Below are 17,039 nucleotides of genomic sequence, written 5' to 3'. Positions count from 1 at the left end.
TACCCTGGTTCAGCTTGTAAGGCTGATTCAAAAAGGACTTTGCACTGTTACCTTTGCTTTTGAGGAAACAGTTCTGGGGTACGGGAGGGTAGCTGAACAGGCAAACCAGGCTGTTGTTCGGAGGTTTGCTAAGATTTTGTTTTTAGGAAGGCAATCAACAACAAACTTCCCACGAAAGTCGGCATGTGAGCCAAAACACTCATTTATAACATGGAGGCAAACAAGTCAACCATAAAAAACACAAATTTCTACAGAGAGAAAAAAGTGAAACAAAAAAATGACACAACCTTAAGGAGTTGCAAAATTAGTGACAAGACTAAAATTCATGACAAAGAAGTGAAAAAAAAAAACGCACATAAGGCTAAAATTCATCATACACAAAAGACCAGGGAATGAAAACAAAGGGACAAATTGACCACAAACAGACTTAAGTTTACCATAAAGAGACTCAAAGTGACTGCAGAGACATTTGAGCACCCAACAAAGAGACATAAAAGTACACAACTGCTCATTTTAACTATGACACTTCGAAACTATTAAGACATTTTAATCTTGAGAAGCTTTTCTGCTCTGGTGAATTTAAAAAGAAGTAGTCGTAATTTGATAAATGTAATGGTAATCTAACCTAATGTTTGAAATAAATCCAATGACAACTTTCAACGTAAATTTGAAAACATTTAATAATACACAGAAATTTCCGGCAGGCTTGAAATGCCTCTGGGTTTCGTTGCATTACGGTAACTGAACAACTCTCAGCTTGCTTATTAGCGTCATTACGGTAACTGCGTTGCGTAGCAAAAATGGCGCTGTCCTGTTCGAGACTGTGCAGCCAGTTGTCTTTGATACGACTCGGTGGTCTCGGTACAAAAAGGATAACACATGGCTTGTACTTTCCCAACGTATCTTGTCATGCCAGGTATGTCATTAAAGTTTACGTCGTTGCCATTTGTTGCTTTAATAGTTCATTTGTTTAAGCTTTGCTAAGCTAGCTGCCTCCCTGTATACTTCAATGTTAATTAATCTTTTAAATACTGATTTAAATAATTTTGGTCGCCCTATATTCATAGATTGTGGTATCTAAACCTAACCAATAACTTACACTGCTTTAAGGCCAGCAAAAGACTCGCCAGTATTCACATACATTCAAATCTCCAAAGCGATGAGCATGTTTGTCATTAGTTTCCTGTCATATTGAACTACTTCTACATCCCGGGCTTGCCCTGTATAGACACTACACATCTTCCAAAGCCAGACAAGGTGTTGGACGATATGTCGCCTCCAGGCTCCAGTGGGCAAATACTAAATATGAGGGTTTCCTCAAGAGGCGATTTCCCCGATTTTTTCAGCTGTATCACACCTTTGTGGAAGGTAAGATCACTATTTATTCACCTCTTACATCTCAAAAACTCTGCTGAAGGTGTACAAAAAAGATTGTCAGCGTTCAGGAGCTCCAGGTTTTAACGCTGTAAACCCAGAGTGCCCGAAATTCTCTGATTAAAAACCAAGACATTGTGCCATATAAATGCCTTATTCAGGTTTCTGAATAATATTGTGGCCGAGATGGCAAGAAGTCGAGACAAAACAGATCTAGACTTTGTAATCACCATGAATACCAAAATCCCACCTGTTTCAGGTAAATGCCATATTCTTACCGTGCTGCTGACCAGTTCATGGCCACTTTAGTAGCTACACATGCACAATTGTATGAGATGACATGGTGTCTTTGCTACACGTTTGCTTTTACAAAGTGTGTAGCATCGATTGTTTGGAGCCAACTTGTGTGCAGAGGTCAGGTCAGTTCTACTTTTGCTTTACTTTCACTTTTAAGTGAAGAAATAAATGGCTCCTTGCAGCAAACGGATATTGAAATGAGATTTTCTTCCAGTTACTACAACTAAGGCTGAAAAATAAAGAAGAAACAAATAAATAACAGGATTTTTGTCTTGCGCAAATGTTTGAGCACTCTTACTGTATTTGTGCTTGATGGCCCTGTCTTTGCCAGCTTTGTGTATTGGGCTGGAGATAGTGCACGGTTGTTTTTGGTATGTGTGTCAGCTTGTTGCACAGGAAATATTACACTGTTAATTCAAAGCATTGTTTCCACCATATGTCATTGGAAATCTGCCTATTTGATTGGACCAAGGGGGCACAAATATATATATATTTTTTACTGATGAATAGCATAAAGAGAGGTCTTCTGATTGGTTTTTGTTCCCTTACCCCGACTTTTTACATGCACGAGGGGGTCAGAATGTGAGAAGCAACTTCTAACGTAATGCAGTTGAGCACACTCTAATTATTGTGTCATCGATTCTTTCTAGGATTCAAGCTGCTATTCCAAGATGCCAATGATGTGAGGAGGATAAAAGCAAAAATGCTGTCTGATGGGGTAAAGATCCAGGATTTGCCCTACAGGGAGATGGAGAAACTCAGACAGGTCAGTCTTTTTACTGAGCGAGACTCATCACACTTAGGAATGCATCCACATCGCCATATTTGATACGTAATATATGCAATGGCCATGAGCTTTTTGCAGAGAGAAAAAAAAATCCAAGATTTAGGTGTGGATCTAGTTCACGAGTAGAAGTAGAAAGAAACGGAAACAAGAGATAGATGACTGGATTGGGGAAACGTTGGCATCACCGCAGACACTCTACCATCTGTTGTGGTGAAGAGAGACCTGAGTTGAAGGGCTGAACTGTTCATTTACTTATCGATCTACATTCCAACCTTCACCTGTGGTCATGAGATGTGAATAATAACCAAAAGAATTAGACCGCAAATAAAAGGGGCCAACCAGAGCTTTCTCTGAAGGGTGTCTGGGCTTACCCTGAGGGATAGAGTGGGGGGCTCAGGCAGTTTGGACCCCATCCCCTTCATAGCAGTGCCACTCACTGAGCAGGGTGCCCTGCAACTCTGCAAAAAATTGAATGGCATTGAATGGGCTGATCCAAAGATGCCCCACTCTGCATCGAACAGGACCACAAGGATGTGGCACAAGCCAACGTAGCACAGGACACCCAAGACATTATATATCCATACCCATGGGGCACAAAGGGGGCTGAGCTAGCAAGTACAGGAGGAAGTGGCAGCTGCAGCTCTGGAGATAAAGTTCTTGTTCTTCAGTTGGAAGGTTGGTAGTTGGATCCCCAGCTTTCCAAGTCTACGTGCCTAAATATCCTTCGGCGAGAAACTGAACCCCACATTGGAGTTTCAAGCTTGCTCTACATATGCATGAGGACAGTTAACGGAGCTGTTGACTGCAGGCATCGGCAGTGCATCTCCAGAGCAGGAACACAGTCCACTTGACAATTCTCGGGAGTCAGGGTAGTCCTGTTTATATGTCGTTGCATTGTATTAAGTACAATGATTGTTTTCTAAAAGTGATATTCTTTTTTGATTTTCATTCAACACGCAGTCTTTGGTTTCTTGTGAAATGTGACCTTTATTATCTCATAGAAGCTCTACTTACTTGACATCTGTTTCAGTTTCGCAGACACTTAATCAAGGCCATCCCACTGGTGATGATAACTATCCCTCCCTTTGCCAACTACCTGGTTTTTGTCTTGATGTGAGTTGCTTTCACCTAACCACTCTCTCATTGACTTGGCCCGCTTTAGTTTCATTCTCGAATAAAGAACCCTGAAAGACTGCTAGTTATGCTTCCTATTGTAGCCGTCTGTGTTCACGCAAATTTTACCGACATTTACCAGTTGTGCTTTTCCATCACCAGGTATTTCTTCCCTCGTCAGCTCCTGGTCCCTCATTTCTGGACCCCCAAGCAGCAAGTAGAGTTTTGGGGAGTTTACCATACCCACAGGGCCCAGCACCACTGGCCAGTCCTCAAAGGGCTCCAGCACACAAGCCACCAGGCCAAAGACGGTCACCTGCAGGGTCGTCTGAAGGACCTGTGCGCTAAAGTGAGTGAATATATTGGGAAACTCTGAGAGATTCTTTGCTGTACAGCTTAGTTTTTGTCACTGTTTATATTGATGCATGAAACGGGATCAACAAACGATTCTCAGTTAAATGTTGATATATTGTTTGGCCCTTTGGATTAATTTATGTGTGTTATGTTTTTGGAAGTTTGTGAAGCCAGTCTCCAACTGCCCTTTAGAATTAAAATTTCCTATCAACTAACAAACTTTATCTTTAGTAAAAAAAAAAAAAAAAAGAAAAGAAAAAAAAGCTTGTTTTATTGTTTTCAATTATCTTTTTTTAAAACAACTCGTACTAATTTAAAAAAAAGAAATTACAGATGTTAGTTTGAACAACTGGTGTGACTCTTAGAGGGAAAAATGGGCCACAATGTACATGTTTGACGGTTTTTAAATGGCACAAAACTTAAACCAAACAGACACAGCTTTAAATCAACCTCCCTAAAGCTGTGAAGACCCCCGCCTCCCCGCTGTAAAAATAGCTCTGACCTGTTCTTTATGGGCATGTCCTGGAATCTGAATCTTTGGCTCCTGTGGGTGGCAGGGTTGGACTCCGTGGATCGCACTCAGCCTGGTGCCCCCCACGCAACCTCTGCCAGGTGCATCAGTGTGCTGTCTCTAGATACATTCTCTGGGTGGGGGTGGGGGTTGGGGGCTCATGTAGGCAGAATCTACAGATACTAGCAAATAAATCACCCCCCCCCCCCCCCTCTTTTGATTTGAAGATTTTACGCATCAGAACATCTGGTCCTTAATAGATCTCACAATAAGGTTACCTAAGATGAACAAGACCACATAGCATACTACATCATGTCATTTTTTTTTTAAATGAAAAACTAAGCTACAATGCTGATGGAGACCGGATTTTTTAAATTTTTTTATTATGTCCTGATTTGTAAAACCTTGGAACCGAACTCCGATGTCTGTATATCCAGTACTCAAGTTAAAGTTAGGATGGCTTTCTGTGTACTTTCAGGTGCAAAGTGGAGCAAACCCTAAAGTGTCTGAGGTCCTTGCTGTTCGCAGCCTGTTTTCTGGCCCCCCCCTGGGTGTAAAGAGGATGAGAGTTGATCATATGGTCAGTAAAACTCCGCTTTTCCACTTCTGTTTTTGCATGAACACACACCAATTGCACTTCAAAGTCCGAGTAAAGCATGAATAAATGTGAATTCTGAGTTTGTCACATCACAGAAAAATGTGTTATTAAGCACTCGGCTAAAAACGTATGATTGCAGCTCAAGTTAACGTGACTGATTAGATCCACTAATCCAACAAGCGTCAATCAGATTCTCTGAGCTGGCCGTCGTCCCTTAAACAGCTGCAGCTGCACTCCTCACAAAAACTATTTCAGTTTTTCTTCTCGTTGTTTCCTGTCAATTAAAGTAAGAATCCAAAGTTCTGCACGAAGGGAAGAATCATTTTTGTAATTTTGCCAGTTGTCAGATCCACAACTAGGTGGCATGGTTGGCTTGTTTGAGGCCAATGCTTGGACCAGGCCTATTTAGAACAGCGCAGTGTTGGGGCCAAGGTTGGCTTTTCCTCGCCCTAAAAACGGACTTTCACTGCATCACGTATCCCTGATTTTGAGAAAATAGTTTAACTGTAATAGTCCAACACAATTCAGTACAAGTTTGTTAGTTTTCAGGATTTTCAGTCTTGTGTTTTAAGTATCTGTCTATATCATGTTTCCATTCAAACCTGTTTGACGGGGAGTCTGACATGGAATGCAAAAGAAAATCTTTGTACTTCTCTGTCCTTGTGGCTAATCAGCGACACATCAGCCGCCTCCTCTTTCTATCGCCTCATCTGCCCGGTTTCCTGATTGGCCGACGGCTAAACGGCCACGCCTTGGAGCTGCTCCAGCTGGACCGGGCCCTCAGCAGACTGGGCGCTCACCAGCTTAGTGACTCTGAACTGAGGCAGGTCTGTATCTCCTCAGGTCTTTTCATTTTGACTTTTGATACGATGGTCAATATAAATGCATCATATTTTCGTCTTTCAGGCCTGTTATGTAAGGGGGATAAATTCTTACAATCTTGGTATTAACCAGTGTCGTGAGTGGCTGTCCCAGTGGCTTCAGGTGTCCTCCTCATTGAAAGGTATTTTCTATTGGATGTTCAGTACGCTATATGTATACTTCTGCAACTTCAAACACATTTTCAAGTTGGCAGTGACAACTTTAATGTCCATACATACGTGCATTGAATAAACCGTATGAACTTGTTTGCAAATAGGTGACTGTTTCATGAATGTGTGAATGGGTGTAAGAGGACAAGAAGACGAGACACGCGCTTTATGAATATAGAAAGAGGTTAGCTTTGCTTTGCTTGATTTATAAATATGCTAGAAGGACAATCAAGGAAGTAACCTATAAGTAAGTTAGCAGTTAGGTGCAGAGGTGAGTCGCAGTCCAACATGTTCACATGTATTTATTTAGCCCAGTTTTGCTCTGACTAAAACAATTAGTTTCTTTAGGTAAAATGCTGTGTGAGTGCCAATTTAGTAACCAAAATGACCAAAAACCTGAGCATGAATTCACTTTGAGTTGAATAGTTTTAGCATTTTTATATAAGATGGCATGATAAGATTACTGTAAAATTCCGATCTAATTTAGGTAAGTAGGTGAAAATTGATGAGTGAAATCCTCAACTTAAAATGACTTAATTATGTTAATTTCCTGCTTTAAACCATCACTTGCACATGCCTGTTAGTCTGAACTTGGTGGCTACTGTGGGCAGCTTTGTAGCAGGTGTTTGATCCAGATGTCATCGTTCTCATTGAAAACAGATTCACTATCCTCTGAAATGTTCAATGCACTGTTGTACAAGCTTTACTTGTAATTTCTACACGTGTAATGACTATTAACATACACAAGTCCTATTTTTCCTTTTTCACAAAAAAGAACAAAGTAGTTTAAACATTTACAGGGGGGGGCAACTAAATAAATACTTGAAGTTTTTTTTTTTTTAAAGGGCCCACATACATCCTCAGCAAATTGCACCGTTACTTTACCTCACCCCGCTAACATTTATTTCTCTTGTGTGTACCATTTGCAGACTCGGAGGTGTCGCTGCTTCTGCACTGCATCGTACTTCTCTCTGCAAACTACCCAAATGCCCCCATCCGCCATCGACAAGAAGCCTGACGCATTTTTTTGTGACGACCATCACTTTCCGTGCACTGCGCAACACAACTTCCTAAGAGTTGTCAACGTCTCCTTGACAAAGAGGAAAAAGCTATTCAACACCGTTCTAGGCAACATTTTCTGGGTTCGGGAGATAACACCCATAGTTATTTGAAGCCACAGATGCGACAAACATGAGGTTAAAAAGAATTTAATTTGAAAACAATGTAATGACCCCAAAGTGTCTTTATTCGTGAGATTACTTTTTGTGCAATTTCGTTTCTCAGGAGTGTTTAATTGACTGTGATGCACTTAATAATATCAAGCTGGGATGTTGCTGTACAGTGATTACTTGTTGCTGTCTCTTAAGCTTGTTAGCACCTTATGATGCAGGTTTGCTTTGCTTTCATCTAAGCTAACACAATCATCTCACATCGGCAATGAAGGAAACACATTTTTCTGCTTGATTAAAGTTCCGCAGGAAATCTGTGGAATAGTAAGGATGGACTCCATAAGAATCTAAGATATTTTATGTGGGCATTTAAAACAGATTGACTAGTTCTCACTATTTTCCTCATGCTGATGCCTCACTTTGTGCTCTGCTCTTACTTTTGAATATTGCTGGTCATATCAAAGTTGTATCTACACACTAAAGAGGAAAGCTTTCCTCAAAAAGAAAACTGGTGGATCTCAAACAGCACTAGATGACGTGAAGGCACCATTTTAGAGAAATAAAATTGGGTTAGATATTCAGGCTTTGAATACTGAGAACTTTAACTTATTGTCTGTCAACATTTTCAGAAACTTTGTGTTGCAGTTGCAAGATTTGGGGTGGCACTTTGTTTACTTGCTTGTTTTATTGCTTTGGAGACTAAGGACTAATTTATCCTGGTTAGGGCTGTTACACCTCAGCACAAAATGTCATAAATGCCTTTCACTTACTTCCGGGTCATGATACAGAGAGGAACTACACATCTCTTGTGCTGGTAACCGGTGTTGTAAAGCGTAGAGTCGGACGTGTCATTTGCTTCCTGTGCCTTTCGCAAGTATTGGCACAATACATCTGCAAAAGTTGTGTTGACTTTATTCATCCTTTTGTAATATCTTATTTGCCCAAGCTTTGAATGTTGTGTTTTTGTGCCAATATTATACACAATGTTATTGAACTAAATCTGAAATAAATACCTTCCTGCTCTGGGTCATTTTGTGTGCTCGTCTTTAAAGAAAACTCTGGTGTAATTTAAAGAGTCTTTAATAAAAATGGAAACCAGAAAAATATTAAAACTCAACCCAAAAATACATTCAAAATCTCAAAAGGCACAAGCAAAGTAAGATTTTAGATTTCCTTTTAAAAAAAAAAACAACACTAACATTACAGTGGACAAGAACCTTTTCTAACATGTTCCTATTGGTAAAAGGAAAAAAATATATTGCTCTGCATAATATGGGAAGCATAAGATAAACATGATAAAAGTTTCCAAATAAAGATCCCAATAAGTGTGACGTGAACAGCCAACGCCTTATCAGGTGTGAATCACATGACTTCGTAGCCGCTGCGGATGCCTCTCATCAGCAAGCAGGAGAACACGATGCCCATTATCTGGAAAAAACGAGAGAGAGCGCAGAATGCAAGTGTTAGCCTTTCTATCTGTATTGAGCCTTTCATACACTGTCCATATTAAAGCCGGCCGCTTAATGGCATACGTGTAATAAGAGTTCTGTTTGCTGATGATTTTCTCCCAGGGCAGAAGAATGAGAAAAGCCCCAGACAGCAGTAAAATACAGCAGATGATGTACTGTTCAATACAACAGAAAAACACCAGCTCCACAAGGTCTGCTTTAAGGCACGCAACATTCGACACGCTTTAATTTTCTGCTGTTACATACCTGCAGGAAAGCAATAACAAGAGCTGCAACTATCACCCACTGGATGTTTTTCTTGAGGAAAGTCTCTATGGTATCGTGACAACCCTGAAACAAACAAACAGAAAACGTAGCATTCACCTGCAACCCGATTAGACTGACATTCCTACTATAGTTTCTGCATGAAGGACCACATCCAGGCCCACTCAGATTTATTTTTAGAGCACTTATTTATTTAGTCATTTATTATTATTAGTAGTAGTATTTTTATTAGAATTGGTATTATTATTGTTGTTGCTAATATACAATCATTGTAAATATTTATAATTTTTTTAATTTATTTAATTTCCCCCATTGGGGGATAAATAAAGTATTTTTCTATTCTATTTATAAAGCACAGGTGAAGCCCAAAGTTCAGATATGTACAAAAATATGCAAACGTTAAAAAGTATATCAAAACATTATAGTAACAGGTATCGAACGGGATCAGATTTTAAAGTAAGTGCACATGGTCACAACTAAATCCTGGGTACAGCGATTAGATGGCAGAGGTCAAATGCACTCCACAGAGCCCTGACACACTGGCTGATGGGCCCTGTCAGGATGGGGTACCTACACTCAGATTGGCTTCACTCGTTCACAGCACGAGGTCCTATAGATTCTAATGCTACCTGTTATTCATTGTGCCACATTTATCTTGTACGAACATATGCTTAAGAGCTTAACCAGTTGCACATCATTTTACATTCTTATCATTAGATCCTAATCGTTAAACCCACATCTAAAAGGAAGTATTATGGGTAAGTCTTTCGTTCACTGCAAAATAAGTCTCAGTGCTCAATGATGATGGCAGATAAAGCATGATTATCAAAAAGGAAATGTTTTACCGTTTTATTCTGTATTTTACAACAGTTTGGGGTGCTTATTGAGGGGTAAAAAGGAACCGTTCAGACCCACCAACCCGTTGGACCCGACATTCACCTCTATGAGTGTTCGCACTATGAAAACATGTTTAAGTGAGTGTCAATTCTCGCAGAGCAACACTGTTATCTGACTGGAGTCCTGTTTCTAGCTAAATATTTACATTCCATCCTCATGGAATGTAGCTCCTGTTTGGTGTCAGATGAATTTTAAGCTCCAAAGAACCTTTCCTGTGACCATTTGTCATTTTGACCGATGTTTCGAATCTGTAAACCATCCACTCCAGAAATGCTATTAATTATCTCTTTAATTCACATGAAATTACTTTGTAAGTATCAGCGAATGGGGGTTTTACCTTCTGGAACACTTTGTTGGCATCCAACATGGCCCCTTTTCCACAGCTTTTAGTGACATTGATGCAGCATGAATCAGGCACCGTGTTTCCATCGCTGCTGAAGTCCCTCCAGTCAGCAGAACTGTTCACCCCACAGCACTTCCACTGCAAATGAATCAGTTGCAAAACCTTTATTATGGCAGTGCCAGCTGTAAAGTTTGGCACATACAGTAAAAGGATGTAACTTGGGTCAACAGATGGAGCAAAGAATAATAACGTCATGGTTGTGCATGAGCAACCAACAGGATGCAGCAGTGTTAGGAGAAGGCGTTGTCAGACTGAGCAAACAGTGAGGAAGATGATTTACACTGAACTCACATCCTCCTGCACTTTATCCACAGAGGCTTTGAATTCTTTGGTTCCATTTTTGTAACTGCCAATCATGTCAGTGAGACTGTCCTGGACAATAGTTGAGAGCTACATGGGAGACACAAGGAGGCAAAAGTTAAACACCCCTTCTGCATTACCTTTACTAACATAAGAAACAGGGAAGTTCTACACTCACTTTGTTTCTGAAGACATATCCAGCGATTGCGGCGCCAATCTCAGCAATGATGATCAGGGAGAGAAGGACGGCGAACTGGAGCGAGGAGGAAACACGTTTAAGAGACCTGATGTACAGCATATTCACCTAAGTGTTATCTTAAGCTACCTATGTTTCAATATCAATTTTTACATTACATTACACTTAGCTGACGCTTTTTATCCAAAGCGACTTACATCTATTTAGATACAGGGTATTGGTTACAGGCCCTGGAGCAATGTGGGGTTAGGTGCCTTGCTCAAGGGCACTTCAGCCATGATTAGAGGTGTAGGGAGAGGTAATGGTGGGACTTGAACTTGCAACCGTGTGATCTTAAGTCCACCTCCCTAACCACTTGGCCACGGCTTTACACCAGATAAATTTGGGGTATTTTGTGGTTTATTTTGTATGGATTACCGTGGTGACCATGCAGTAGTTTTCTTTCCAGGCTCCGCAGCAGCCGAAGAAGGCAATGAAGAAAATCAAGACACCGACTCCGATGAGGACAATGGGCGCTCCTGAGGCTGAGGCGTCGTGGATCATGAAGGTGCTATGAAGAGACATCTGAACCATGATTCCCACGACAATCAATGCGAGGCCACATAACTGCAAGGAAGAGGAAGAGAGTTGTTCAGTTTTCATGGAATGATTCCTGCAGAGTTCGTTTCACAAACCTATCTTATAGGGACCATTAATGTTCAGAAGATTTCATCACAGTTCAGTCTATAGTGGATGAGACATGAAAGGCAATGTTGGAAACTTCTAAAGAATGGTCAGATTAAGACAGGATTAAACCTAAAACAACATTTACTTTCTTTTGTTCTTTTACATGAATATCTCACTCAAACCAATGAGCAAACATCACTCCTTGACGGACAGAAGTTGAACCATTCTTCACTTCCTGATCCTGAATGAAGCGAGCAGTCAGACGCTAAATTGTGACATTCACTCTGGGGGGGTGACAAGAGTGGCTCACTAGATCCTTTACAAACAAACGTGTGGGTGAACTGTTTTACCACGATCAGCTGCTAAGCAAACACGGGAGAGCAACATACTTTTAACCGTGTTTTACCAGAGAGGAGAGCACAGCCCTGTGAAACAAACAGATGTGGTGTGATTCAGTCCGAGGTCAGAGGAGACCTCAAACACCCGAGTACAGGCGGAAGTAATGTACTGCTGCTCTATCAGACACTTAACTTGTTCAGCTTAGTGTGAAGATGTTCTGCTAGTTTTTTCTTAGGTCGCAGAAAACGTGGTATCGATGGGTTTAGATTTTGTTTGTTTGTTTGTTTTCTGGCTGCATTAATAAGATTAATGAAAACATTCTTATTTCAGATAGAGCAATAAAGCGTTACTGTTACCATTAGTTGCAACACTTTCCACCACATGAGCACTGCTAATAGCTCATTGTTTCCAGTCCACTCAGTGCAGTGTGCTGTAATGTGAACAATCTTTCCGCATCACTGTAAAGTTGTCCCTCATCAAAAAATTCCAGTAGTTTGAAGTGTGTTAAAATAAACACTTCTGATGGTAACACTGCAAGTCATGAAGCATTGGAAATGTCTTGTTGTGTCATCTTATGAAAATCCAGTAACTTAAAAGTTTGTGTTCGTCACTAAAGTGTAACAAGGAGGAAAATTTACTATGAAAAGACCAACCACAGATGATTATTGTTCATATCTAGTCTAAAGTATGATATGAAATATGAACGTTAGTCACAACCAAGCTGAATTATTCAGAGTAAAGCTGCAGCTGTAAATAGTTCAAAGATAAATTTAGCTAAACTATTTTGATAACTTCAGTAATTGAATAATTTGCCAAATATTTGCTGGATTGAGGTCCTCTAAAAATAAATCTGATGACTTTTTATGATTATAGTGCAGAACATTGGTTATCTCATCGTCTAATGATTATGTCTCTTGGGACAACTAAGAGTATTTTTGAGCTTCTGGTACAGGCAGCAGATATTCAGGTCATGGATATCCGGGGTCAGGGCCTCTTCTTCCGTGTGCCTGTCATTTACAAGACTAATAAAAAGCTTAATCATCATCATCAGATGATGACAGCCGATGTTTTTCAAGCTTATATCTCAGCAAATTTGTTCTGCCTTTCCTCCTTGCCTCATGACTGCCCACATTAATGTGCGTGCAGCGAAGGCCTGCTCAGATGTAGTTAGTCAACATTATTCGCATTAAAAACTCAAACCAGAAGGTTTATGATAAAAAAAAATTCATGTCCAATCCAAACAGTATAATCAATAAAAGATTATACTGTATACAACACACAATTTAATCCAGGAATTGGATTATTACTTTTACAGTCAGAATACTTCAAAAACAAGCAATACTATGAGACAATACTAAAACCTTGAAATTAATCAACTGAACATTTCAGCTCTCCTGATGAATAATTAAAAATCGTGGTCACAACCTTATAAAGCTACTGATTAAACTCTTTATCTATCTTGACGTAGATGTTACTGAAAAAACAAATAGACCCACACGAGAAGAGGAACTGACCACATTAAAGACATACAATCCATTCAATCTAACTCTACTGTGGACAGTCAGTGACAAGTCCCTTGCCACTCTTTCTTTGCATATTTACCAAATTAATTCTCTAACGCATACTCATGTAGCCTTGCTGTTAGACAACCTATAATCAGACGGATCTTCTTATGTTAACCATACTGAACCCCACAGCTGAAAATCGTTTCCTTGCTGGCAACACCAATGTAAATATTTGAACCCAGGTCAAATAGGCGGCTAATTGTTGATACTGGAAAACATAAAGGAGTGAACAGATAAACTGAGCCAGGACGTTCCCCCGTATCCCAAATCAATTCAATTTATCTTTCATAAAAGATCCCTCGAAATACCACACTGGGACAAAGAATTATCACATATTCATTATTATCTATAAACAGCCCTGTTAATGAATGCAATGTGCTGAATAACTTCTAAATAACTGACTAGCTTATCAGTTTCAATTTGCTGCTCATGATAGACTAACATGATAGTCAAAATTCTATGAAATAGAAAAGGCGGTGAATTAAAGGGGAACTCCGGGGCATTTGAAGCGCATTTCCATTGCTCGAGGTTGTCAAATACTGACGGTAGGACACAGACCGGTGCAAATCAGCGCTCCCTGTGCAGCAATTGCGCTGTTTGCGCAGCCTGTCATGCTAACCACATACGTGGTGGCTAAGGGGCAAGAGCTAAACCTTCCACCTTAAACAACAACTTGCACACTGCAGAAACGTCACACCACTTTATAAACCATCCGACAATAAAGTCACAAGCCTTACCATCAAAACCATATGCATGGTTCTCACATTACTGGCATGGGGACGTTACAAAACAACTTTATAAACAGCATGTCACTTACCTCTTGTCGGTAGGCGCACGCATGTGAAAGCCCAAAAGAGTCAATGGACGATAATCCCATATCCAAAACAATTATCTTCTTTAGAAAAAAACTGCGTTCAAGTATTTAAAACATTACAACAATATTACTGGGCATGTATTGTTGTAATGTTTTAAATACTTGAACGCAGTTTTTCTAGAGAAGATAATTGTTTTGGATATGGGATTATCGTCCATTGACTCTTTTGGGCTTTCACATGCGCGAGCGTACAAATAACCGGTGAGTTACATACTGTTTATAAAGTTGTTTTGTAACGTCCCCATGCCAGTAATGTGAGAACCATGCATATGGTTTTGATGGTAAGGCTTGTGACTTTATTGTCGGATGGTTTATAAAGTGGTGTGACGTTTCTGCAGTGTGCAAGTTGTTGTTTTACGTGGAAGGTTTAGCTCTTGCCCCTTAGCCACCACGTATTTGGTTAGCATGACAGGCTGCGCAAACAGCGCGATCGCTTCACAGGGAGCGCCGATTTGCACCAGTCTGTGTCCTACCGTCAGTATTTGACAACCTCTAGCAATGGAAATGCGCTTCAAATGCCCCGGAGTTCCCCTTTAAGGCACAGTATTTAGTCAGGCAACAGTTCCATTTTCACCTTTAGTTGGACATTTATATCTTGATGAGACGAAGTAGGGCTAAAATGTTAGTTGGTTCATCTTTTAGTAAAGAAATCCAAACAATGAACTTCTGCCAATGTGAGCACAGGCGGGTTGTGTTGATTCTCACGAACTGCTTAAAAAATAAAAAAATAAAAATCTTCAAACTGTTAACAGTACAAAACAAGACAACGCTGCACAGAGCAGGAAATTCCATCAGACATTTCTTACTGTTTTTGGACATTTTCTACACTGCACAGCAAACTTGTTTAGAAACGCACGGCACACTTTTAACAAGCCGTTTATTCACAAGAGGGACTTCTGCACGGGAGAACAGATCTGTTTACTGCTGCATTACTAACAAACTTGTTTTGAATTTGACAAATGCTTTATAGTTACTGTAAACTACTTTGATTCATTTTCTGGCCCCTAAAGCAATGGGTTCTGTTGTACACACCAAGTGAATAACAACCCAAAATATGTATTCCTCAGAGGGCAGAATCACTGACAAATGCCAAAAAATGTCTCGTACACCTGGATTAAAAGCTAAACTGGAACAGCAAGAGTGAATCATTACAACACAGCTTTGTAATTCTTTACTTCCTCATGCCCCATGTGAAATGACTGTTTTGTTGCTTCTCAGCACTGCTGCTTAAAGCTATTAGAAGAGGTCTGTCCGTGAAGGAGGGAAAAATGAACGCACCTTGACCTGGATGAATCACATGATTGTGTCACTTTTTGAAATCTGGTCACAGGATTCACATTCCAATATTACCACCTCTCAAAACGATAAAGACACTGCAAAGAAGCAACATACTCAGGCCAGGATTTCCTTAATGCCATGGTCAACAAACGCTCCTCGAGGATTCAGGAAGTATAAATCGAGGGGGTTGTTCACGGGATACGTGACAGCGTGTTCATCAGCTGATTTTTCAAGCGATTACAAAGCAAACGACAACCTGAAAGTGGTGGAACAAAGTTGGTTTCATGCTCCAAGTCACGGGGCTGGAGGAGCAAAAGCATTTCTGAGGACATTTTAGGTTCCACAAAAGATAAGAAGACACATCCTGATAAGGAAAAACACACCCAGCATGATAACCTGTGTTTACTTTCTGTTGTGCTCCCCTTCTGCTTTAATTCTGGCCTTGACTATATCTCTCCTCATGAGAGAGTTTAGGTGCTTTCCACATCCACTCCACTGACTTTTTTTATGACAAACATTTGGACTGGCTACTACTTACCCAAAAAATTAAGTTGAAAAAGAAAAGTAGATACTTGACACATTTCATCCCTCCTTCGACGCCCATGGTTGAAGAAGATCCGGGATCTGAAAAAAAAAAAAACAGATGGAAGTAAATAAGGCTGAATTATAGGTCCATTACATCAGCTGTAATATGAGAAGGAGCAGAGTGGAATATCTGACTCATTTTTAGGAGGAAGCTGCGTGACACAAGATTAAATTTGTAAACCGTCTTCTGACAACTTTTTAATCTACAATACATACACACACAGACATCTGAAAAAGATGGGAGGACAAAATAAAAGACAGCCACTGAAAGAAATTAAAGTTCAAAACTGAAATTTATTCTAGTCCTGCCGCTGACACAGTTCAAACCGATGAAAAACCTAAATATAGGTTAGAAGCCCCCCGAAATGGGAAGAGCTGCACTTAAAATTCATCGAGACGAACAGGTCAAAGTGCAAAAATACGGAACAGGGCGAGAATTACTCACACTAAAAGTAATAGAGGTTCCTATTCTGAGGAGCCAAAAAAAAAAAAAAGAAAGAAAGGCCGTCCAGCTTTGTTCCGGACCGTTAATCACCGCTGACAACAATACCAGCTTTGTCATAGGCCAAATTACATCAACTTGATCAAATTAATGAATGTGTTAGTCTTCCAAGTGAGTTAGACTTAAATAAACACAAACAGCTAAGCAATTTAAGACGATAGACTGTCGAAAAAAGAACGAAAATTCCCATTTTTTTCCTTTTTTTGTGACTATGAAAAACTACATCGAACCCGTTAAATGCTCTGCTCCCAAAAACGGCACAAGTGAAAAATACGGAAAGGTTTGCAGTATGAAAAGTCGTTTTCAACTTCTTTCGTACCTACCTTTGAGAGAAAAAAAAGTATTTAAATTCCTGGAATAGGCGAAAACAACTGAGTGTCGAAGTTTTTAAAGTTGTTGCGTTGATACTCCTATCACCCTGTGCTGCTCTGCTCCACGCACTGCTCGACTTCTCTTTATGTCGGCGT

The 17,039-nt window shown here is 40.1% G+C and overlaps 2 protein-coding genes across 2 annotated transcripts; one reads left to right on the top strand and one right to left on the bottom strand.

The window, feature by feature from the left end:
• The first annotated feature begins 795 nt into the window (after positions 1-795).
• Positions 796-8,261, top strand: letmd1 (LETM1 domain containing 1). Its single transcript, XM_075475182.1, has 9 exons — positions 796-916; positions 1,229-1,368; positions 2,322-2,437; positions 3,489-3,571; positions 3,734-3,920; positions 4,915-5,016; positions 5,709-5,861; positions 5,941-6,037; positions 6,995-8,261. The coding sequence occupies exons 1-9, from the start codon at positions 801-803 to the stop codon at positions 7,081-7,083; spliced, it is 1,083 nt and encodes a 360-aa protein (XP_075331297.1). The 5' UTR covers positions 796-800; the 3' UTR covers positions 7,084-8,261.
• Positions 8,262-8,298: 37 nt separating this feature from the next.
• cd63 (CD63 molecule) lies at positions 8,299-17,039 on the bottom strand. Its single transcript, XM_075475184.1, has 8 exons — positions 16,896-17,039; positions 16,024-16,109; positions 11,181-11,369; positions 10,746-10,820; positions 10,559-10,657; positions 10,202-10,345; positions 8,950-9,033; positions 8,299-8,662 (listed from the first exon to the last, which is right to left on the bottom strand). The coding sequence occupies exons 2-8, from the start codon at positions 16,087-16,089 to the stop codon at positions 8,597-8,599; spliced, it is 723 nt and encodes a 240-aa protein (XP_075331299.1). The 5' UTR covers positions 16,090-16,109; positions 16,896-17,039; the 3' UTR covers positions 8,299-8,596.

The sequence above is a fragment of the Odontesthes bonariensis genome, chromosome 10, assembly GCF_027942865.1.
Source record: "Odontesthes bonariensis isolate fOdoBon6 chromosome 10, fOdoBon6.hap1, whole genome shotgun sequence".
In the NCBI taxonomy this organism is placed as follows: domain Eukaryota; kingdom Metazoa; phylum Chordata; class Actinopteri; order Atheriniformes; family Atherinopsidae; genus Odontesthes; species Odontesthes bonariensis.
The sequence above is the reverse complement of the archived record's forward strand: the minus strand, read 5'-3'. Positions and strand labels throughout refer to the sequence as shown.

What these genes read in the sequence shown, in the direction of transcription:
- letmd1 (XM_075475182.1), top strand. Translation starts at nt 801, where the DNA reads ATGGCGCTGTCCTGTTCGAGACTGTGCAGCCAGTTGTCTTTGATACGA. An exon ending in AACGTATCTTGTCATGCCAG is followed by an intron (nt 917 to 1,228) that starts GTATGTCATTAA and finishes TGCCCTGTATAG; the next exon opens with ACACTACACATCTTCCAAAG. An exon ending in TACCTGGTTTTTGTCTTGAT is followed by an intron (nt 3,572 to 3,733) that starts GTGAGTTGCTTT and finishes TTCCATCACCAG; the next exon opens with GTATTTCTTCCCTCGTCAGC.
- cd63 (XM_075475184.1), bottom strand. Translation starts at nt 16,089, where the DNA reads ATGGGCGTCGAAGGAGGGATGAAATGTGTCAAGTATCTACTTTTCTTT. An exon ending in TTTTCAACTTAATTTTTTGG is followed by an intron (nt 11,370 to 16,023) that starts GTAAGTAGTAGC and finishes TCTTCCTTGCAG; the next exon opens with TTATGTGGCCTCGCATTGAT. An exon ending in ACTACTGCATGGTCACCACG is followed by an intron (nt 10,821 to 11,180) that starts GTAATCCATACA and finishes TCCTCGCTCCAG; the next exon opens with TTCGCCGTCCTTCTCTCCCT.